The sequence below is a fragment of the Hyaena hyaena genome, unplaced genomic scaffold, assembly GCF_003009895.1.
Source record: "Hyaena hyaena isolate Hyena2069 unplaced genomic scaffold, ASM300989v1 scaffold_2, whole genome shotgun sequence".
NCBI classification, from domain to species: Eukaryota; Metazoa; Chordata; class Mammalia; order Carnivora; family Hyaenidae; genus Hyaena; species Hyaena hyaena.
Window position 1 is genome coordinate 10,111,528 of NW_024080634.1, and position 22,833 is coordinate 10,134,360.

At 48.3% G+C, this 22,833-nt stretch overlaps 1 protein-coding gene across 1 annotated transcript in view; it reads left to right on the top strand.

Moving 5' to 3' along the window:
- The first annotated feature begins 437 nt into the window (after positions 1–437).
- The window catches only part of FAM3B (FAM3 metabolism regulating signaling molecule B), a 31,655-nt gene continuing 9,259 nt past the window's right edge, over positions 438–22,833 (top strand). Inside the window, 2 exon segments of the mRNA XM_039229800.1 lie at positions 438–630; positions 8,331–8,454. Coding sequence (XP_039085731.1) covers positions 438–630; positions 8,331–8,454 — 317 coding nt within the window.

The window sequence follows — 22,833 nt, forward strand, 5'->3', positions numbered from 1 at the left end:
CCAGTCAACCAGAAAGATTACCTCCAGGGACTTTCTCCTTCTGCCAAACCTAGGTTTCCCTCCCATCTTGTCTGACGATAATGACAGGTCTGGGGGCTGTTCCCGGTGCTACAAGGACCCTTTGCCTGGTTCACAGGGCTCCAGGTGCTATTCTCAGCATAAACAAAACAAAGTTCCGCCCTCTGGGGTTTTCAGTTCTGCGGGCCGCCTTTGAGGAGGCTCCAAGACCCGAACCAAGAGCAAATATAAAAACGGCGTAGAAAACATCCCTGTCTTGTTTGTATTTTTTGCTGCCATGGCATCAAATGCTTAGTGCTAGCAATGCCAGCTCAGACATCGTGGCTCCACTGAGGCAGCCGTGGGCCCTTCCCCGGCTCCCACCTACCCAGGAGTGGTTTCTCCTCAGAGCACCCTGCAGGCGCCGGAAGTGGGCTAGCATGGCACCCATGCCCTGGGCACCCACGGTTGTGTCTTGTCTGTCCGCAGGCACTTTGAAGGCTGTGTTCTTCCTCTTCGCGTCCATATGCGCCTGGTATTCTGGGTACCTGCTCGCAGAGCTCATTCCGGAGGTTTCCCTGTCCAGTGCTGTCTATAGCATCCGGAGCATCGGTGAGAGGCCCATCCTCAAGGGTGAGTTCCGTGGGATGTGTCGACTGGCAGTTCCGAAAGCCAGCCGTGGTGGTGGGGAGGGCGTTCTGACCTCAGCTCTGCCCCAGCTGGCCGTTTGATGTTTGAGAAGTTGATCGTGATGATGGTGGTGATGAGGAGGAGGCGGAGGAGGAGGGGGAGAGGGGGTAATACCCACCCCTTGGGTTCCCACACCTTTCTAAGGTAGGGTACCGCTGCTCATCCCCATGAGACCCCGTGACAGTTAAAATCCTCACAGGAAAGCATGTGGGACGCTAAGGTAGTCGTTTGTACCCTTTTTCCAAATCTCATTGTATATAGGTATGCCAGCACGTGTCACATACAGAAATAGATGATACAAAATTAATTTGCACAAATATAAAGAACTGGATAACGATTTTTAAAAAGTTGTGAAAGCTAGCGGGGTGCCTGGCTGGCTCAGTCGGTAGAGCATGTGACTCTTGACCTCAGGGTCGTGAGTTTGAATCCCATGTTGGGTGTGGAGCCTACTTAAAAAAAAGTAAAATTTTTTTTTAATATTTATTATTTTTGAGAGAGAGAGTGTGTGATTGGGGAAGGAGCAGAGAGAGGGGGACACAGAATCCAAAGCAGGCTCCAGGCTCTAAGTTGTCAGCACAGAGCCTGATGTGGGGCTCAAAGCCATGAACCATGAGATCATAACCAGAGCCAAAGTCAGATGATTAACTGACTGAGCCATCTGGGAGCCCCCCACCCCCCAAATAAAACCTTAAAGAAAAATTGTAAATCTATTTCTTTTCGGATTAATCGCATTTTCAAAAAGCTATTTATTTAGTTATTTATTTATTTTGGGAGGGAGAATGGGTAGGGAGGGGGCAGAGAGCAAGGAGGAGAGAATCCCAAGCAGCTTCCTTGATGTCAGTGCGGAGCCTGATGTGAGGCTTGATCCCACAAACCATGATATCATGACCTGAGCAGAAATCAGGAGTCGGAGGCTTAACCAACTGAGCCCCCCAGGCGCCCCCGGATTAATTACCTTTTCTGTCCACCCCCGTTAAAAAAAAAAAAACAACAACCCATAACTTTCTAGGAATTGGTTATGACTGTTTTTATTGTTAACAAAGTTTCCATAGCGAGTGTGCGTGCAGTTGGAGAGACTTACTGCATCCGGACTGTGGATGAGGCCCAGCACCGGCGGGGGGGGGACCCCCTACGTGTGGAGGGCGTGGGGGACACCCTCTAAGGCTCTCACATTGTCCCCGTTGTCATACAAAATGTGAAGTCCAACCTGGACGTGGACTTGCCTGCAGGAGCTGCCTCTGATGCCTGTCTTTTGAGAAGGGCTCCTTCGTGTGGTTTCCCGTCCCCCCAGGGCAGGCCGGGTGGGGGGCCCTCTCACCCCCCCCCGAGACTGAAGCAGTGTCTGGTTCCTGGAAACCCAAAGGCGGCAGGAGAGCCGGTGCCCGTGGCTGCTGTGAGGGCTGCGTCCCGGCCCCTGCGGGCTTGGGCTCCACTTCGGAGGGACACGTGACTTCCCGGGCATCTGGTGGGCTCAGACTTTGGGGGCTGAGCCTAGTGATCGATGGGCGGCTCAGGGCTCTTGTGGATAAGACATTAACAGGCCTCTGCGTTGTCTCCGGGGCTTTGCCGTGGGACTCACTTCGTGCCATTGCCAAGCCCCCAGGGAGTGGCCTCAGAGCAAACACAAGTCCCTTTGGCCTGGCACAGCGTGCACAGCCCTCGGCAAGCCCCTGGGTCCCCGTGGACACCTGACAGGGACCTGGAGATCCTCGGCCTTGGACAGGGGTCAAGGTGAGCGTAGCTCCTGCCGTCACTCAGGAGACTGTCGCTCTCGGCTCAGCAGAATGACTGTGACGCCCTCCTGGAAGCATTTGTTCCTAATGTCCTCAGTGTCCCTCCCCCTACCACGTCTGATCAGGTCTGAAGCAGAGGGAGGGGCGCGCTGGCCCGTGAGACCAGTGGTGGCTACGGCCGGACAGGCACCGAAGAGCACATACCCCTGTGCCCGAGGCCACGCGGGCTGGGCCCACCTGCACTTGGTCCTGAACACCGCCCCCACCTTGGGCTTTCACCCTGATCCAGGGTTTGCTTTTCCACTTCGTAAACTATCCTCTGAAAATGACCCAACCACCGGCACAGCCACCCAGACCTGGGATCATGGCTTTGGGTTTTCTTTTTTAATTTATTTCTGAGAGAGAGAGAGAGAGACAGCGTGAGCAGGGGAGGGTCAGAGAGAGAGGGAGACACAGAATCCGAAGCAGCTCTAGGCTCTGAGCTGTCAGCACAGAGCCCGACGCGGGGCTCGAACCCGCGAACCGTGAGATCATGACCTGAGCCGAAGTCGGATGCTCAACCGACTGAACCACCCGGCGCCCCTGGGTTTTCTGAAGTTAATTCTCACCCCGCGAGTCCGTGCTCTCGTGGGCTCAGCCCACCCTCATGTTGGATGTTGCCTCTCTGCCGTCTGTACTTCTGAGCTCATCCCAAGTACTCCTGAACCTGGCTGGTTTTCTAGACCTGGCTGTTGCCGGGAATCCACGCTCCGGCCGCTCCCCATCGCCCGATCCCTCCCATTTCCTGAGAGGACTGACCTTCACATCAGTCTGGCTCCCTTGTGAAAGATGCTGTGCTGGCCCGGAGGGCAGAGCGCCATCGGCTCGGCTCCTTCTCTCCCCTCAGGCCGCAGTCTCCCCCCGCCCTCCCCCGCCTTTGACCCTCTGCCCTGGTGATGGAGTCAACATGCCGGGTTATGACCCCCTGGGCAAAGGCCACTCTGGTTTGGTTTTCCTGCCCCTTTGCCCCATTTTCCACTGAATCCATCCTCCAGCCCGTCTGAGGTGTTGACATCTTTCTGCTTGAATCCCTGATCGCAGAGAGAACTGTCCTCTCGGCCCGGGGCCCAGGGCTGTTCCGTGGCAGGCTGCGCTGTGAACGCCAGGCCCCTGTCCCTGCGCCCTGTCCCCTCCTCTGTAATATTGCACGTTTGTGCCTTGCCCGTTTTCCACAGGGTGGTTCCCTTTTTCCTGTTGATCTACAGGCAGTTTTTTTGGACGTGCGAAGCTGTCGATGCCTGACCCGCCCCCCCCCCTCCCCTCCCCGGTGGCACACGTCACAGTTCGCGATGACCCGTTCTCGCTTCCGGTCCCTGCACTCGCGCATAGAAAGCCGCTGTGTTCGCTGCTGTCCCTGTTGAGCTGAACACGGTGTGTGGTGTCTAACAAGTGTTTTTCTTAGTGTCTGTGTAAGAAGAATGTGTGCATCGCTCGAGGGGTGCATCTGGTGGGAAACCGCCCCCCTCCCCCGCCAGCTCACAGCCCCGGGCCGTGAAGGTCGGTTTCAGGAGGGACCAGGTGGGAGAAGGATCCTGTTGAAATGTTCTCACATTTAATTTAGATTTGAGGTCCTTGAGTCATTTTCTTAGAACCTCTTGTGAGAGGGAACCAAGCCAGGCAAATCAGCTGTGGCGAGCGCCTTCCTAGACTGCCAGCCAAGGTGAGATGAGCTGATGACCCCTAAACGGCTACCATTGCACGAAAAAGCCGGAAGAACTACTTTTTAAAAGATGTTTATCTATTTATTTTGGGGGGGGGAGGGGCAGAGAGAGAGGGAAAGAGAGAATCCCAAGTGGGCTCCATGCTGTCAGTGCAGAGCCTGACACGGGGCCTGAACCCACGAACTGTGAGATCATGACCCGAGCTGAAATCAAGAGCCAGATGCTCAACTGACTGGACCACCCAGGTGCCCCTGGGAAAAGCTACATTTTTTAAATGTTTATTTATTTTTGAGAGAGAGAGAGAGAGCATGAGCAGGTGTGGGGAAAAGAGAGAGAGAGGGACAGAGGGGAGACAGAGGATCTGAAGCAGGCTCTGTGCAGGCAGCAGAGAGCCTGATGTGGGGCTTGAACTCACAAACTGCAGGATCATGACCTGAGCTGAAGTCTTCACTCAACTGACTGCGCCACCTAAGCGCCCCCAAAAAACTACTTTTAATTCTAATTCTGCCATTAAACTAGTTGTCAGTGGGTTCGAGATCCCTCAGCCGCAGCCGAGGGGCCGTTGTAAATGCTGTCCATGACGTCTGAGGCTCTTCCCAGGCTCTGTGTCCTCCAGGGTCCCACTCAACCTGGGAGGGCCTCAGCCCCTTCCCTGCCTTCTAGCTCCATGCCCCCCAGGGAAGGTGCAGAAGCGACAATGCCACTCTGTCCGGGGGGCGGGGGGAGTCCGTGGGGACAGAGGCTCACGGAGGTGCCCCGGCACTGCGCCCACACAGCCTCTCCGCGGGTCCGCTGGCGCCACTGAGCCCAGTGCCGGTGGGTGCGCTGAGCATCTCTTGCACGTCACCCCCCCCCCCGCCCCGGGGCGCCCGAGAAATCATTATCACTGATTGTGAGAGACACCAGCTCTCTTCGGGCGCCTTCTGGGTTTTGATTTTCGTGGGACTTTCATCTCCTGCAGAACAAGGAGGCGAGTTGACCCGGTGGAAGCGCAGTCAGTGGGCGCCCGGGGAGCACCCTTCTTGTTTGCCTGGCTCCCGCAGCCAGACGTTTCTGGAATCCCCTTCCTCGTTGAAAGGGGTGAATGCAGTCACAGTTCCCAAATCAGGAAGTCCTTCAGAAAGACAGGTTCCTGGACCCCACTCCAGGAAATTGAAAATCCGTGGGTTCAGGGTGGAGCCTAAGAACCTATATTTATTTTAGTTAAGGTACGGATAAGGAATAAGGTGGCTCTGGCAGCAAGAAGTGGTTTCTAAGACAAATTCATAGCGGGAGGCCGGCTGTCTGCAAACACACTGCCCGTCAGCACATCAGGTCTTACCTAGAGCATCAGGCGGGTTTTGGGGAGACCCGTAAGTGGGATACTGACCAGCAGGCACGCCATTGCTGCTGGGGGCGGGGGTCAGCTTCCACGTGCTCACTCACGGGGACTTTATTTTCTGTTCAATCTTTGGGGAGCGAATTTCAGGTAGAGCGCTGAGGACGGACATGTAACAGTATCGAGTATTTAACAGGTATTTTTTGATAACTCTGTGTCGTAAGAATCTGTGAGTTAGTCTGGAGTGAATCGGGTTGGGGGGTGTGGTGGGGAGAGGCAGGGTTTTTGCAAAGTGCTCCATCCTCTGGGACTCTTTCCACACCTCTACTCCGAGTAGCAAATATGACCTTCGTTCACATGATGATATTTTGTGCTTCTAGGGAATGGGTAGGAGGTTAAGAAAAACCTTAAAAATTTTTTTTAATGTTTATTTATTTTTGAGGGAGAGAGAGAGAGACAGAGCACGAGCAGGGGAGGAGCAGAGAGAGGGAGACATAGAATCCGAAGCAACTCCAGGCTCTGAGCTGTCAGCACAGAGCCCGACACAGGGCCCGAACCCACGAACCGCGAGATCATGACCTAAGCGAAAGTCGGACGCTTAACCGACTAAGCCACCTGGGCGCCCCAAGAAAACCTTTTTAAAATGCCATGCTCCCAGGCATCTCTGTGTCATCCTTGGTCACGAGAACCACACTCTCCTTGGAGAAACTGATGAAAACCAGGGCCCTCCTTCTAGAAAACGCACCCGTACATATCTACATGAACGACACCCGCGTTTTGCAGGGGCCTGTGAACGCCACGACAGGAAGATCTGCCCATGGCCCTCCCGGCCCACCCCAGCCCCCAGGGCAGCCCCCAGGGCCCAGTCACGGTCACGCTGCTGACCCCACGGGGGGAGGGGGCTGCAGGAGCACATCCCCATGGGAACCCCCCCCCCCAAGGATGGCCACGCTGGGAGACCCCAGGGTCAGCCCTGGGATAAGAGGGCGGGAGCGACGGCTGGGTGGGGTCTCCTCGGCTGCTGTGATTGCCCTGCTGAGCCAGTCCGAGGGGCAGATGCAGGAGGAAGGACAGCACAGCTCGGGCGGGACCCGCCCACACCGCCCCACCCAGCCCTTTGTTTCCCCCTGACCTGCTTCACCCAGACCTCTCCCCCGAGTAGAGCCCCAGCTCCTGGCTCTAGAACAAATCGAAATCGCTTTTCCTCTCACCAGCTCTGTACTAATCTGCTATGTCTGTCTCCGCGTTACCAGGGGGCACGATGTGGCCTCGGGCACACGGGACGCTGTCCGCCTCTGTCCGTCAACAAGGCACACCTGTCAGCGTGCCCTGCACGTTCAGGACAGGTTTGGGTCCTTTTCAGCTTTAGGCTGAGGGGACCGCGTGGCCAGTGCACTCCCACAGCCTGGGGTGAAACGGACCGGGAAGCAGAGCGCAGCCTCGGTGATTCTCCTTCTAGGTGTGCGGGGAACAGCAGAGTCTGTGCACAAGTGAGCCAGCCTGTGTGCTTGCTGAGGGCACAGGGACACCTGCGTGAGGGCCAGACAGGTACCGGGTAGGATATATGTGGCTCCCAGCTCAAGGGTATTCGCTCCAAATGGGCTGTAGTCACAGGATGTCTGAAGCCAGGAAACAAGGCACACCTGCTTTTCTTTTATTTCTAAGTGTTTATTTTTTTATTTTGAGAAGGAGAGAGAGAAAGAGAGAACATGCACATGGGAGCGGCAGAGAGAGAGGGAAAGAAGGAATCCCAAGCAGACTCCGCACTGTCAGCACAGAGCCCGACGCGGGGCTCGATCCCACACACTGTGAGATCGTGACCTGAGCCAAAACCAAGAGTCAGATGCTTTTTTTTTTTTTAATGTTTTGTTTATTTCTGGAGAGAGAGAGAGAGAGAGACAGCGTGAGCAGGGGAGGGTCAGAGAGAGAGGGAGTCACAGACTGAAACAGGCTCCAGGCTCTGAGCTGGAGCACAGAGCCCGACGCGGGGCTCGAACCCACGAACCGCGAGATCATGACCTAAGCGAAAGTCAGACGCTTAACCAACTAAGCCACCCAGGCGCCCCCAAGAGTCAGATGCTTAACTGACCGAGCCCCCCAGGTGTCCCTGGACACATCTGCTTTTGAACAGTATGTTATGTTTTCAAATACTATGTGCAATGTGTTTTTAGGGAAATTACCTCTAAATTTAAATAATGGGTATTCTTATAAAGTTGAAAACAACAAAAACAACAACAAAAAAAAACGAGCTAAAATAAAATTAATACTTTAGTGCCCCAAATCCAGACAGAAGGAGAAGATACTGTATTTATAGTAAGCACTTTCTCACATTTATGACCAGACCCCTCGCTTTAAATTTAGGTATCTGGAGATTGAGAAAAAAACTTATTAGGGCATCTGGGGGCTCAGTCAGTTGGGCATCTGACTTTGGCTCAGGTCATGATCTCGTAGTTCATGAGTTCTAGCCCCCTGTCGGGCTCTGTGTGGACAGCTCAGAGCCTGGAGCCTGCTTCCGATTCTGTTTCCCTTTCTCTCTGCCCCCTCCCATTCAATGCTCTGTCTGTCTGTCTCTCTCTCTCAAAAATAAAAACGTTAAAAAAAATTAAAAAAAAATTATTGAGTATATTACTTGAAAATTTATGTTAAGTAACATACTGCTTGAATATATTCAATAAATAAACATTAAAAAAAAAGACGCATGCAAGTTAAATCAACTGTACCTTTAGGGGAATTTCTGACGCTGCTGATGGAAAGTTGGTGACTCCCTTCCCCACTGCAGGTGGGACCTGCCCGTGTGGGGTCTTGGGATCGAAGAGCCGCTCACGGTCGAGCAGCGGGTCCATCTGATGAATGTCTGTGAGATGCCAACCGTTATATTCCTGTCTGTTGCAGCTCCAACCCCTAAAAGGCAGAAATGTGACCACTGGACCCCATGCCCCCTGAACACCTATGCCTACCGCTTGCTCAGCGGGGGCGGCAGGCACAAATAAGCCAAAATCTGCTTTGAAGACGAGCTGTAAGTACCCGTGTTGGGGAAGCGCATATGGCCGTCCCCCGTGATGACCCATGTGATGCCCGCCTGTCCCCGAGGCTGGCCCAGCAGCACACGTGCCCTCAGGAGGGAAAGGTGAAGGCTGGGGGCCCACGTGGACCTGGGAATGGGGACGCCAGCTGCTGTGGCCTGTGGTCGGGTGTGTCCCTCCGTTGAGCTCTCCCTTGACTGGGGTGGGACAGCGCGCAGCTTCTGCTTTGTGCTCTGCCACCCACACGTGGCACAGCCCCCTGAAGTCATGGACTTGCTGGAATTCAGCCGGTGCAGTCTTGCTTCCCTTTTATTTTTGTGGTCCTCACCCTCGTGGATCAAAGCAGGTATTGTTTCTCCTGGCAGTCCACACCGCCTCCTTCCAGGCCTGCGCGGCTGCCTGACCCCATGATAGCTTAAATAAACCTTGGCGCTGGGCACTGCCCTGGCCTAGTGTTTACATCTGCCCGGATGACCCCGACAAGGCACCGCGGACCGGATGCTGAAACAACAGCCATTTATTCATTCTCTCCCGGTTCTAGAGGCTGGTCGCCCAAGGTCAAGGTGTGGGCATGGCTGGTTCCCTCTGTGAGGGGGCGTCTGTCCCAGCCTCTCTCCTGGGCTTGCGAAGAGCCATCTTCTGTGTGTGTGTGTGTGTGTGTGTGTGTGTGTGTGTGTGTCCTAATTGCCCCTTTAGAAAGGACACCAGTCATATGGAGTAAGACCACCCTAATGGCCTCATTTTACCATAGTCCCCTCTTGGAAGGCCCTTCCTCCAAAGAAGGTCACGTTCTGGAGTACCAGGGGTTAGGACATCAGCATCTGGATTTTGAGAGGCCACAGTGCAATCCGCCACACCGAGCTTAAGGGTACTTAGGGCACGAAATAATTACTACAGAGAGAGAGATTGTGGCGTCTTCCCAGCACTGAGGAGGAAGTCTCTCCCAATTATCCACCCTTTTCCCAAAACGGGGCACACCTGCCATTCTCATTGCTGGCTGGGTCATTGCGAGAGATGCAGGCCCCTGTCCCCAGCTCTTCAATCGTTGTCTCTGCACTGAGTTCGTCGTCCCGAGGACCGTGGCAGGCGAGGGGACGAGCCGTGGACTCAGCTCCCACGCCTTGCCTGGTCTCAGCACATCCCCCATTCCCTGCAGGGAAGTGGACGGAAAGCACACTCCCCTTGGCGGGTCCATCCCTAACCCAGGGCCTACTTTACTCAGCGGGGGCCTATTGATAAACATTCCTTCACACAACCCACCCCCCTCGGTGGGGGAGTAATGGCAATAAATGTGGCTCTTGTGCTCAAGGAGCTGGTATCACAGTTCGGGGCTCTCCACCTCAATGCCACGACCCTGTGCACCAATGACCCAGCCTGTGCTGTGGGTTTAGCAGCACCCCAGGCGTCTGCCCGCCGGATACCACAGGCCACCCCGTCCGGCTGTGACGGCCACTCGTGTCTCTGTACCCGGCCGCTTGTCTCCTGGGGGGGCCAAATCCCCTCCTTTCCCACCAAGAAGGGTCATATTTGGGAGAAAACAAACAGATTTTTCAGACTTCCATGGTGAAGACGAGACGGTAATTTTGTGTGTGGTTGTGGAATTCCAGAAGCGAATGTACCACTGAATGGGATGGTCAGTGAGGTCCATGGATGAGACAAGGTGGGAATTTGGCTTGAAAACTGAACAGGAGCCCATGGTAAAGGAGACGGGAAGGGCACCTGGGGTCTCAGTCCGTCGAGCGTCTGGCTCTTGATTTCTGCTCAGGTTGTGATCTCATGGCTCGTGAGTTCAAGCCCCGTGTCAGGCTCTGTGCTGACAGAGTGGAGCCTGCTTGGGATTCTCTGTCTCCCCCCCTCTCTGCCCCTTCCCTGCACTCTCCTTCTCTTTCTCTAAAAACTAAAGCAATACACTTAAAAAAGAAGAAGAGGGAGACTGAGAGGGGTAGGGACCGTGGGATAGGGACGTGCATCCAGAATCATGTCACCAGCAGGGAGTTGTCCCAAGTCAGACCCCGGAGGGAGCACAGGCTTCCCACTCTCTGCAGTGCTCGAGCCCCCACTCCCACCCCTGACCATGCTGTTATAGCAACAGCATCACACCCACCTGCTAGAGACTAACGTGCGTGTCTATGAACTGGGCGACTTCCTGGGAGGCATGCCATCTATCAGCCCCACAGTGCAGTCCAGGAGACTGACACGCAGACAGATTTGGCAGCTTGCCCCCGTCCCTCAGAGCCAGGACCCTGCCCTGGTGTCCCTGCGTGTGCTGGGTAGACCGACTAGAGTCCGGTAGTCTCACGGAGCCACTAACTATATGAATATGCGGGACCCGACGAGCTCGCCTGCTTGCAAACAGTATTCCAGCTGGTTTTCAGAATACAGTGCAGTGCAAAGCAGGGTGGACTCAGATAAGAACAAGGAACAGAGGAGTAAACCCAGGCAGGGGCCGAAGGAGAATCCCTTGGTTGGCATAGCGTTGTGTTTTTTTTTGCAATCAACTCATGGAACAAAAAATGCTGGGTTGTGGCAATGTCATTATCTTATGAAGAAAAGATACAGGCTCATGTAGAAAGACAAGGCAGTTCTCTGCGGCTCATTTCCTTGGTGCGACCAGCCCTTACTGGGCACCGCAGATGCGCCTGTCCCAGGGACAGCAGTCTCCATGTCTCAGCCTCTGTCCTTACTCCCTGTCGCCAAATGGCAGGCTCGTGCTGGCCCTTGTTCATTTTCCCACGCGAGGCATCATCTGCGGACCGGCCGCCCAGTAGGAGAGCGGTCACCCCACACCGCACACTGCCATCCTCCTCCGCAGCCTAGTCCTGACCCTGTTATTCTGCAGGCCGTGCAATTTTAGTGTGATCAGACCCCAGCATTCACATCCGTAAGACCGTCAAGAGGAAATCCAGAGGGCTTTCCCTGATACGAGTGTGTTACTGAGTGAGGAATAGCTGGGGAACAGGAGACTTCCCCACGACCCAACGACCGTGGGCGGAAAGCCCAGATGTCAGTAGTCACAGCAGCGTTTACAAGGTGGGCGTGAGTAAGTGCGTTGTTTTCCAGGGTGTCTTGTCACTGGAGACTTATATCCCTTCCAGAGGCATAAACTTATTTGTCTGTTGCTGGAAAGCCACCCGGATGGGGGGAAAGCTCACATTTTGAGGTGAGAGTCAGTGTCTCAGTGTCAAGTTTTGGTTATGGACTATGATGATTAGTCTGGGGATATATTCCAATGGTGGCCTCCAGTTTTGTTTGCTTTCTTTAAAAAAAAAAAAAGATATTTATTTAATTTTGAGAGAGAGAGGGAGCGCAAGTGGAGGAGGGGCAGAGAGAGAGAGACAGAGGATCTGAAGCGGGAGCTGTGCTGACAGCAGAGAGCCTGACTCAGGGCTTGAGCTCCCAAACAGCGAGCTCATGACCTGAGCCGAAGTCAGATGCTCAACCGACTGGGCCACCCGGGCGCCCCTGTTTGTTTTTTTAAACACGGCTCAGTGAAGGTTCTTCATGGCCGAAGCAAGACGGGTGCAGCCACTGTGCCCCCTTGTCTTTCTGTTTCTTGTCAGCTTGCTTGGTCTTCTGTTACTTACGTCAGTTTAATCCTAAAATCTTCTTCTAGTGAAAAACAAATCCGATGTCACGGCAGATATTCACCCAGTTTCTCTTCTGGAGCCTTCCGACCCACTCGGGTCAGCCAGGTTGCTCTCGGGTCACCGGGCAGCTGTCGTCTGGCACTACTATCCAACCATCGTCCTGGGGTGGCTCTGTCTCCCTGTCTGGAATTGGAACTGCTTTTTCTAGGATACGGCACCTTCCGCTGTCCTGGTCTCCTCCTGTGTTCTGCTGAAGGCAGGCCTGGCGATCAGACATCACGTGGGTGGGAAACCCAATCAGACACAGAGGGTGATCAGCGATCACAGGGAGGGGGACCGGAATAAACCGAGTTAGCAGAGTTCTTCTGAAGTTGGACAATGCAGACATGGACGCAACGTTCGAAGCCAGGCCTCATTAAAAAAGGAGCTCAGGGGAGAGTTTGGTGAAGGAGGGAATCTGTGTGAGCAGAGGGGCACCAGGCAGCCCCGTTCCTGGGAGGTCCAGGCTCTGCCGATGGCCGGCTTGGGTTCCAGATGCCCCAGTGGCCTTGCTGACCCTCCTGAGACTGCGTGGCAGCCTACAGTACGTCCCCCTCTCTTTCACTCAGGGTCAGACCCGTATTGCGGTCTGATAGCTCTCCCCGCTTAACTCAGCTGCTTCCCCATCGCCTCTTGTAGGCAGATCTCCTGATACAAATTCTTAGCATTTTATCCTGTTCTGATACCTGCTTCTCAGAGGATTCAGATCAGCACAGTGAGAGCGACAGTTTCCCCAGAGTCTGTCCAGCCCAGCATGTCCACAGAGACTCTGATCTCTGCCATTCTGAGAGATGGAAATTGAAGTCTCAGATGAGATTTTTTACTTTTGTTGCTTTTGCTGTGAGGGAATTGAGGATCTTTTATGCTAAGAGCCTTTGTATTTCTTTTCTATAAAAGTGTCTGTTCATATCTCTTGCCCATTTTCACCTCTGTCACTGGCCTTTTTATTGGTTTACAAGATTCTTTATGTATTAAAGCAGTTAGTCCTTTTTGTGTGTTGTAAAAATCTTCTCTGTATTTTATCTGTTCACTTATTTAAAAGCTATTTTTAAATATATGACCTTTAACAAAACTAAAAATCACTGTATGGGGGTGCCTAGTTCAGCATCTGACTTCAGCTCAGATCGTGACCTTGTGGTTTATGGATTTGAGCCCCGCGTCGGGCTCTGTGCTGACAGCTCAGAGCCTGGAGCCTGCTTCGGATTCTGTGTCTCCCTCTCTCTCTGACCCTCCCCTGCTTGCACTCTCTCTCTCTCTCTCTCAAAAAGAAAGAAACATTAAAAAAAAAAACCTATATTGTGAAAGCAAAATTTTAAGATTTTAAAATGCAACAAAAACAGAAAACAACCCAAGCACAATGGTATGACAAAGGACAAGTAGATCTCACATCATAGTCGGTGGTCTGAAAGCTGCCAATTAAGGGGAAACAATTCTTAGATTGGATCACAGCACATAACCCCCCAATTTTATGCTTTATAAACACACACACACACACACACACACACACACACACACACACACCAGAGCGTTGAGGTCACAGGGCAAACCACCAGCCTGAAAATGAGAGAGATGGGCGGATTCCCAGAATCGCACGTCAGCCTGAGCCAGCGTCAGGCAGGAATCCCTTCAGGGGCAATTGGCCAGTTGAAGGAGACTGGGTTTGGACCATTTTGAGAGATTAAAACTCCTGCAGGCCAAACGTTGGGGGAATCCCTACACTTTCCTGAGTTTTTCTTCCAGGAACCCCACCAGGCTCTCAGAGTAAAGATCAAGAAAACTCTCTGCTTTTGTCAGGGGGAACGTATAGCTGCCATTCTGAAATATGCCCACCGTGCTCTGTTCTCGTTAACAAGGGCCTGCCTTCCCGGGCAGCTGTTTTGCCAGAGTCTAACCAATGTGGGTTTTTGTTTTTTTTTTTTTTAATATTTTTATTTATTTCTAGGAGAGAGAGAGAGAGAGACAGCGTGAGCAGGGGAGGGTCAGAGAGAGGAAGATACAGACTCTGAAATAGGCTCCAGGCTCTGAGCTGGCTGTCAGCACAGAGCCCGACGCAGGGCTCGAACCCACGAACCGTGAGATCATGACCTAAGTGAAAGTCGGACGCTTAACCGACTAAGCCACCCAGGCGCCCCAGAAATGTGGGTCTTTTACCAGACACTCACTGACTTGTGGGAAGAAAGTGCCCAGCGCCAGCCCCCTCTAACCTTCCTGTCTCACCTAAGGGGTCAAAGAAAAAATATGGCCACTTGGGAAGCCCACCCACTGCCCCGTAGCACAGGCTCACCAAAAGATTGAGAGTCGATCTAGGGACTCTAGACCAGTTCCTCTCCCCCCACATCCTAACATCACACAAATGAAACTCCTTTTAAATAACAGGAGTTTGCAGTTGGTTGAGCATCTGACTGTTGATTTTTGCTCAGGTCATGATCTCATGGTTTGTGGGATTGAGTCCTGTGACCTCCCGCTGTTAGCAATGAGCCTGCTTGGAATTCTCTCTTCTCCCTTTCTCTCTGCCCCTCCTGTTCTCTCTCTCTCTCTCTCTCAAAATAAATAAATAAACATTCAACAAAATAAGAGAGGTTTATAGTTCAAAAGAACTACAAGGCTAAACTCTTTTTTTTTTTTTTATGTTTTCTTTATTTCTGAGAGAGAGAGACAGCGTGAGCAGGGGAGGGTCAGAGAGAGAGGGAGACACAGAATCCGAAACAGGCTTGAGGCTCTGAGCTGTCAGCACAGAGCCCAACGCGGGGCTCTAACCCACAAACCCTGAGATCATGACCTGTGCCAAAGTTGGACACTTAACCGACGCCACCCAGGCGCCCCAAGGCTAAACTCTTTTAAAGAGTCTTTATGGCATGCCCAAAACATAGGGGAGAGATTTTAGCCTTTGGCACCTACAGTCACAGCAAATAACAAGCACAGCTCACTCCTAGCCGGTGAACATAGACTCACGCTAAAGTCCTATTTATCTCTGTCCCTTTTGTAGACAATTTTATTTATTTTTGAATTTACATCCAAGTTAGTTAGCATATAGTGCAATAGTGAGTAGATTCCAGTGATTCATCCCCCATGTATACACCCAGTGCTCATCCCAACAAGTGTCCTCCTTAATGCCCCCACCCACACAGCCCATCCCCCACCCACAACCCCTGCAGCAACCACCACTTTGTTCTCTGTATTTAAGAGGCTCTTATGTTGTGTCCCCTCTCCTTGTTTTTATATTATTTTTGCTTCCCTTTCCTTATGTTCATCTGTTTTGTATATTAAATTCCACATATGAATGAAGTCATATGATATTGGTCTTTCTCTGACTAATTTCACTTAACATAATAGCCTCCAATTCCACCCACGTAGTTGCAAATGGCAAGATTTCATTCTTTTTGATTGCAGAGTAATACTCCATTGTATATATGTGCCACATCTTCTTTATCCATTGTCTGTCGATGGACATTTGGGCTCTTTCCATACTTTGGCTATTGTCGATAGCGCTGCTATAAACATTGGGGTGCATGTAACCCTTTGAAACAGCACACCTCTATCCCTTGGATAAATACCTAGTAGTGTGGTTGCTGGGTCGTAGGGTAGCTCTATTTTAAAACTTTTAGGGGTGCCTGGGTGGCTCAGTCGGTTGAGCATCTGACTTGGGCTCAGGTCATGATCTCGCAGTCCATGAGTTCAAGCCCCACGTTGGACTCTGTGCTGACAACTCAGCCTGGATATGGTGTCGGATTCTGTGTCTCCCTCTTTCTATGCCCCTCACCCACTCGTACTCTGTGTCTGTGTCTCTCTCTCAAAAAATAAATAAACATTATGGGATGCCTGGGTGGCTCAGTCGGTTAAGCATCCAACTTTGGCTCAGGTCATGATCTCACAGTTTGTGAGTTCGAGCCCCATGTCGGGCTCTGTGCTGACAGCTCAGAGCCTGGAAGCTTGCTTTGGATTCTGTGACTCCTTCTCTCTCTGCCCCTCCCCCACTTGTGCTCTGTCTCTCTCTCAAAAATAAATAAATGTAAAAAAATAAATAAAATAAATAAACATTAAAAAAATCTTTTGAGGAACCTTCATACTGTTTTCCAGAGTGGCTGCACCAGTTTGCATTCCCATGTGCAGTGCAAAAGAGTTCCTCTTTCTCCACATCCTCGCCAACATCTATTGCTGCCTGAGTTGTTAATGTTAGCCATTCTGACTGGTGTGAGGTGGTATCTCTTTGTGGTTTTAATTTGTATTTCCTTGGTGATGAGTGATGTTGAGCATTTGTTCATGTGTCTGTTAGCCATCTGGATGTCTTCTTTGGAAACATGTTTATTCATGTCATTTGCCCATTTCCTCACTGGATTATTTGACTTTTGGATATTGAGTTTGATAACTTCTTCATAGATTTTAGATACTAACCCTTTATCTGATATGTCATTTGCAGATATCTTCTCCCATTCTGTTGGTTGCCTTTTAGTTTTGCTGATTGTTTCCTTTGCCATGCAGAAGGCTTTTTTTATCTTGATGAAGTTCCATTAGTTAATTTTTGCTTTAGTTTTCCTTCCCTCCCGAAATGTGTTGAGTAAGAATTTGCTACAGCGAAGGTCAGGAAGGTTTTTGCCTGCTGTCTTCTCTAGGATTTTGATGGTTTCCTGTCTTACATTTAGATCTTTCATCCACTTTGAGTTTATTTTTGTGCATGGTATAAGACAGTGGTCCAGGTTCATTTTTCTGTATGTTGCTGTCCAGTTTTCCCAGCACTATTTGCTGAAGAGATTGTCTTTATTCCATTGGACATTCTTTCCTGCTTTGTCAAAGGTTAGCTGGCCATACATTTGTGGGTCCATTTCTGGGTTCTCTATTCTGTTCCATTGATCTGAATGCCTGTTTTTATGCCAGGGCCATACTGTCTTGATGATAATAGCTGTGTAATACAGCTTGAAGTCCGGGATTGTGATGCTTCCTGCTTTGGTTTTCTTTTTTCAGGATTGCTTTGGCCTTTTGGGCTCTTTTCTGATCCATACAAATTTTAGGATTGTTTGTTCTAGCTCTGTGAAGAATGCTGGTGTTATTTTGATAGGAATTGCATTGAATATGTCAATTGCTTTGGGTAGTATTGACATTTGAACAATATTTCTTCTTCCAATATTGGGCATGGAATATTTTTCAATTTTTTTTGTGTCTTCATCAATTTCTTTCATAAGCTTTCTACAGTTTTCAGTGTAGAGATTTTTCACCTCTTGGCTAGGCTTATTCATAGGTACTTTGTGATTTTGGTGCAATTGTAAATGGGACCAATTCCTTGATTTCTCTTTCTGTTGCTTCATTATTGGTATATAGAAATGAAACCAATTTCTGTGCATTGATTTTATAGCCTACAACCTTGCTGAATTCATGGATCAGTTCTAGAAAATTTTTGGTGGAATCTTTTGAGATTTACATATAGACTGTTGTGTCATCTGCAAAGACTATCATGTCCTTGCCAATTTGGATGCCTTTTCTTCCTTTGTGTTGTCTGATTGCTGAGGCTAAGACTTCCAATACCATGTTGAATAACAGTGGCGAGAGTGGACATCCCTATTATGTTCTTGACCTTAGGGGGAAAGCTCTCAGTGTTTCCCCATTGAGTATGATAATAGCTGTGAGTCTTTCATATATGGCTTTTAAGATCTTGAGATACAATCCTTCTGTCCCTACTTTCTGAGGGTTTTTATCAAGAAGGGATGCTGTATTTTGTCAAATACTTTTTCTGCATCTATTGAGAGAATCATGTGGTTCTTGTCCTTTCTTTTATTGATGTGATGTATTACATTGATTGTTTTGTGGCTATTGAACCAGCCCTGCATCCCGGGTATAAATCGCACTTGATCGTGGAGAATAATTCTTTTAATGTATTGTTGGATCTGGTTGGCTAGTATCTTGTTGAGGACTTTTGCAACCATGTTCATCAGGATACCTGATGGTTCTGTCTTTCACTATATAAACTGTCTCGATAAAATGTAGCTTTACAGTAATTTTTGAAGTTCAGTAACATACTTTCTTCAGTTTTGTTTTTCTTTTTCAAAATTATTTTGACTATTTTAGATTCTTTCCATACCCATATGAATTTTGGAGTCAGCTTATACATTTCTACATAGAAAACTAATGGCTTTTGATTGGGATTGCACTGGGTCTCTAGATCAATTTGGGGAGAACTGACATTTTAGCAATATTGAAACTTTTACTCAAGAAGCATAGTTCGCTCTCCATTTATTTAAATTTTCTTCAACTTGTCTCAGCAATGTTTTTATGGTTTTCAATGCACACGTCTTGCAGCTCTTTTACTATATCTATCTCTAAGTATTTCAGTTTTGGTACTATAGTATATTTAAAAAATTTTTAATTTCCAACTGTTTATTACTAGCATGTAGAGATACAATTGATTTTTGTATAATGATCTTATATCCCACAGCCTTTCAAAAGTCACTTATTAGTTCTAGTAGTTTTGTTTTTACATTGGATAGTCTATGTAGATGATAATGCCATCTACCCACACCCAATAAAAGGCAGTGTTACCACTTCTTTTCTTTTTTTAAGAACATTTTTTTAGGGAGGGGAGGAGCAGAGGGAGAGAGAGAAAGAGAATGAGAATCCCAAGCAGACTCCATGCTCAGCCTGAAGCCCGACCTAGAGCTCAGCCCCACAACACTGGGATCATGACCTGAGCCAAAATCAAGAGTTGGACGCTCAATCGACTGAGCTACCCAGGAGCCCCTTACTACTTCTTTTTTAATCTGCATGCCTTTGCTTTCTATTTCCTGCTTGACTCCACTGGATAAAACCTCCGTAACAGTGCCGGATAGAAATGATGAGTAGACATCATTGCCTTTTCCTTGTCTTAGAGGAAAAGCATTCCATCATTCATCATTAAATATGATGTGAATTAGGGATTTTTCGTAGAAGCTCCTTATCAGTTGAGGAAATTCCTTCTACTTCAAGGTTCCTGAGGGTTTTTAATCAGTGATGGATATTGGATCTTGTCAGATGTTTTTTTCTGCATCTCTCTATTTTTTTAATGTTTATTTTTGAGAGAGAGAGGGAGGGATAAAGAGAGAGAGAGAGACAGAGGCAGAGCACAGGTGGGGGAGGGGCAGAGAGAGGGGGAGACACAGAATCCAAAGCAGCCCCAGGCTCTGAGCTGTTGGCACAGAGCCTGACATGGGATTCGAACACACAGACTATAAGATCATGACCTGAGCCGAAGTCGGACACTCAACAGACTGAGCCACCCAGGTGCCCCTTCTGCATCTCTTGAAGTGATTATATGATTTGTCTTTTTTAGTCTGCTAATACAGCAAGTTACATTTTTTAGTATTAAACCAACCAACCAACCATATCTGAGGTAAGTCCCATTCATTTGCTTGTGATACATTATCCTTTTTATATGTTGTTGAGTTCAATTGGCTAAAACTCTGTTAAAAATTTTTGTATACACATTCATGAGCGATATTGGTCTATGGTTTCCTTCTTATTTTTTTTTCTGGTTTTGGTATCTGGGTGGAGCGTATTGGTGAGTATTCTCTGCTTTTCAATATTCTGAGAGAGTTTATGCAGAATCGGTGTAATTTCTTTAAAGATTTGGTGCAATTCCCCAGTGAAGCCTTCTGGCCTGGAGTGTTCTTTGTGAGATAATTTCTAACTACAAATTTCAGTTTCTTTAATAAATACAGAGCTACTCGGGGCGCCTGGGTGGCTTAGTCGGTTGAGCGTCCGACTTTCGCTTAGGTCATGATCTCACGGTTCGTGGGTTCGAGCCCTGCGTCGGGCTCTGTGCTGGCTGCCAGCTCAGAGCCTGGAGCCTATTTCAGAGTCTGTGNCCTGCGTCGGGCTCTGTGCTGGCTGCCAGCTCAGAGCCTGGAGCCTATTTCAGAGTCTGTGTCTCCCTCTCTCTCTGACCCTCCCCTGCTCACTCTGTCTCTCTCTCTCCTAGAAATAAATAAAAATATAAAAACAAAACAAAACAAAAAAAAATACAGAGCTACTCAAGTTATCTGTTTCTTCTCAAGTGAGCCCCATTATTTTTGGGTGCTGAAAGAAAAACTCTATTGTTTTCCTTACACTACAAACAATACTCTGAATGCATCTGTACTGAATATGTGGTTGTTTTTCCCAACACCAAGCAATTATCTGCAACACCAGCTGGGTGGTCTATGATTCAACTCAATTCTGACACTGTCTACTTGAAGATGGCCTTAGACTTCCACAGGTTAAGGGCTTAGTCTCACAAGACTCTCTTCCCCCCACTTCAGATGCCAATCACAAGTCCCAGGTTGTTACTATACTTCTGATTGGCTATAAATCTGAGTTCCCATGACCTCCTCCTTGGGTTTGGTTATTTGCTAGAATGGCTCATAGAACTCAGAGCAACACATTTACTAGTTTGTTATAAAAGAATATGATAAGGAATACAGACATATACCTAAATATACTCACACATAAGTGCACTTATACATGTATATATACATATATATATAACACATATGTGAATGAATATATATTAATTATACACATGCAACTTGCTTATTTTTGACATAAAAACAAACACTGGAAAAGTAAATCAGAAACTAAACAAAATTAATGGAGATGAGAACAAGGGATGAGGAGAATAAAGTGGACGATACAGAGACGATTTCTTTGGGTATAATTTTATTTTGTGCACATAATGGTGATTTTTGAACCATGTAAATGTATTGCATATTCAAAAATGAAATAAAATTCGAAGAAAAACCAAAGGAACTCTAGAATTGAAAACAAATTGAAATAAGTCTACCTGTACATCAAATGTTTACTATAATTACATGTCTCGTCACGCACATGTGCATATACTTCAGTTGGATACCGATTTGGGGGTCGCAAAGCTACCCTCGCCTTCAGTGATATTCTAGAGGAACTAATGAGACTCAGTAACAGCTAATATTTATGGATAAGGTTTATTACAGCAAAAGATACCGAACAAAAGCTTCTGTATTGTCTGCTGGTGCGGAACTGTCTCAGTTCACATTGCAATATCTTTATTTCGTCTTCATTGTTGAAAGGTATTTTTCCAGGTTGTGTTTCAGCCCATCCAGATACCATCCCATTGTCTTCCGGCTTCCATTGTTTCTCGCGAGAGTCCACCAACAACTGTATTGCTAATATTATGAAAGTAACAGCCTGCTTGTCCCTCTCCGATTGTTTTTATGATTTTTTCCTTGTCTTTGGTTTTTAGCACGTGTGCCCTGCTGTGTTTGTTGTTATTGCTTTATTTTCTTTGGTGTCTGTTGTGCTTCTTTAATATGTATGAATGGAAGTCTTCTTTAAATGGAAGTCTTTTTCTTTAAATGGAAGTCTTTCATACATTTAACAAATTCTCTGTCATTGCATCTTCTGCCCCATTACCCTTCTGTTCCTATGAGACTCCTAATGAAACATATATCAGATCTTATCATTATATCCTCTACAGCCTTCAGTGCATTTTGTATTTTCTATCCTTGTATCTCTCTGTTTTTCATCGTAGACAGAGCTCTTTTCCCCTGAGCTGCCATTCAGTTCACCAATTCTTCTGTGCCTAATCTGCTGTTAAACCTATCCATTAACTACCGATGATCATTGTTACACAATTTTAGCTTTAGAGCTTCATTTTCTTCCTCTTCTAATCTTTATATCATTTTTTTGTGGTTTCCAGTTTGAAAATTTTTGGTTTCATTCACCATCTTCATTAGCATATTTAGTTATTGTAAAGTCTGTTGGGAAATCTATTTGGAACCCTCACGCACCTGTCACTATTCTCTATTATTTTCTCCTATTTCCACTGACACTTGTTTACGTGGGCATCTCTCTTTATGTGCCAGGTGACATTTGAGCGTGTGACAGACCATGCACTTGAGAAGTTGTGGTGATTTGTTTTTAACTGAGGCACTAAATGGTACCTTCTTCTGAGGATTTTTGTTTGCTTAACAAAAGTCAAGGACTCGGAACCATGAGCAGAATAGAACGATCTGAATAAATGTTAAGGATTGAGATTGGGCGGGGGGCTCCCAGTACACTTAAAATTTGGAGGCAGTTATTCAAGTTCTGATCTATTTCTGGTGCATTCTTGTTTTTAAGATTCAACCCGTTTTGATCCCAACCCAAATAAGCTTGGAGGATTTGACTTGGCCTTCCCTTTGGTGGGCCGAGCCTCCAGCTTTCGTCTCACTAGCCTCACCTGACTGTCAAAAGTGCCACTCTTCTTCTTTAACACTTTGTCTGGAATTAGCAAATGCTCCTGAGGCAAAGTAGATTTACATGCTGAGCTCACCTGCTTGAAACTTAGTGTTTTCCCACGTCCTGGCTTTGGAGACCTTTCCTTCCTTGTTAAGTCTCCAATGTGGTCAAGTAGCTATGCTCTTCAAGTCCCATTTTTAAATTTTTCTCTATGAGAGGTTAGGTTCAGATGACCTCACTTTCCATGATCACACATGGAAGTTTCTTTTTCCTTTCCAAGGTATTATGGAATATTCTCAAAAACTGTCAAAAAAGCTACTCCTCCAAAAAGGACTTAGCCTAGAAAGTCCCCAGGAGAGTTTTGGTAAATGTGACAAGAGCAACATATTATAGGGCCATATTCACTGTATGGGAAAAGGAAGAAAACTTCCAAATTCTTTTTGTGACTATATCACTGATTCTAAAACTTGAGTGTACATGTGCGCGCGTGTGCGCGCACACACACACACACACACACACGGTTCCAGTAATAAATACCATCACCTTCTT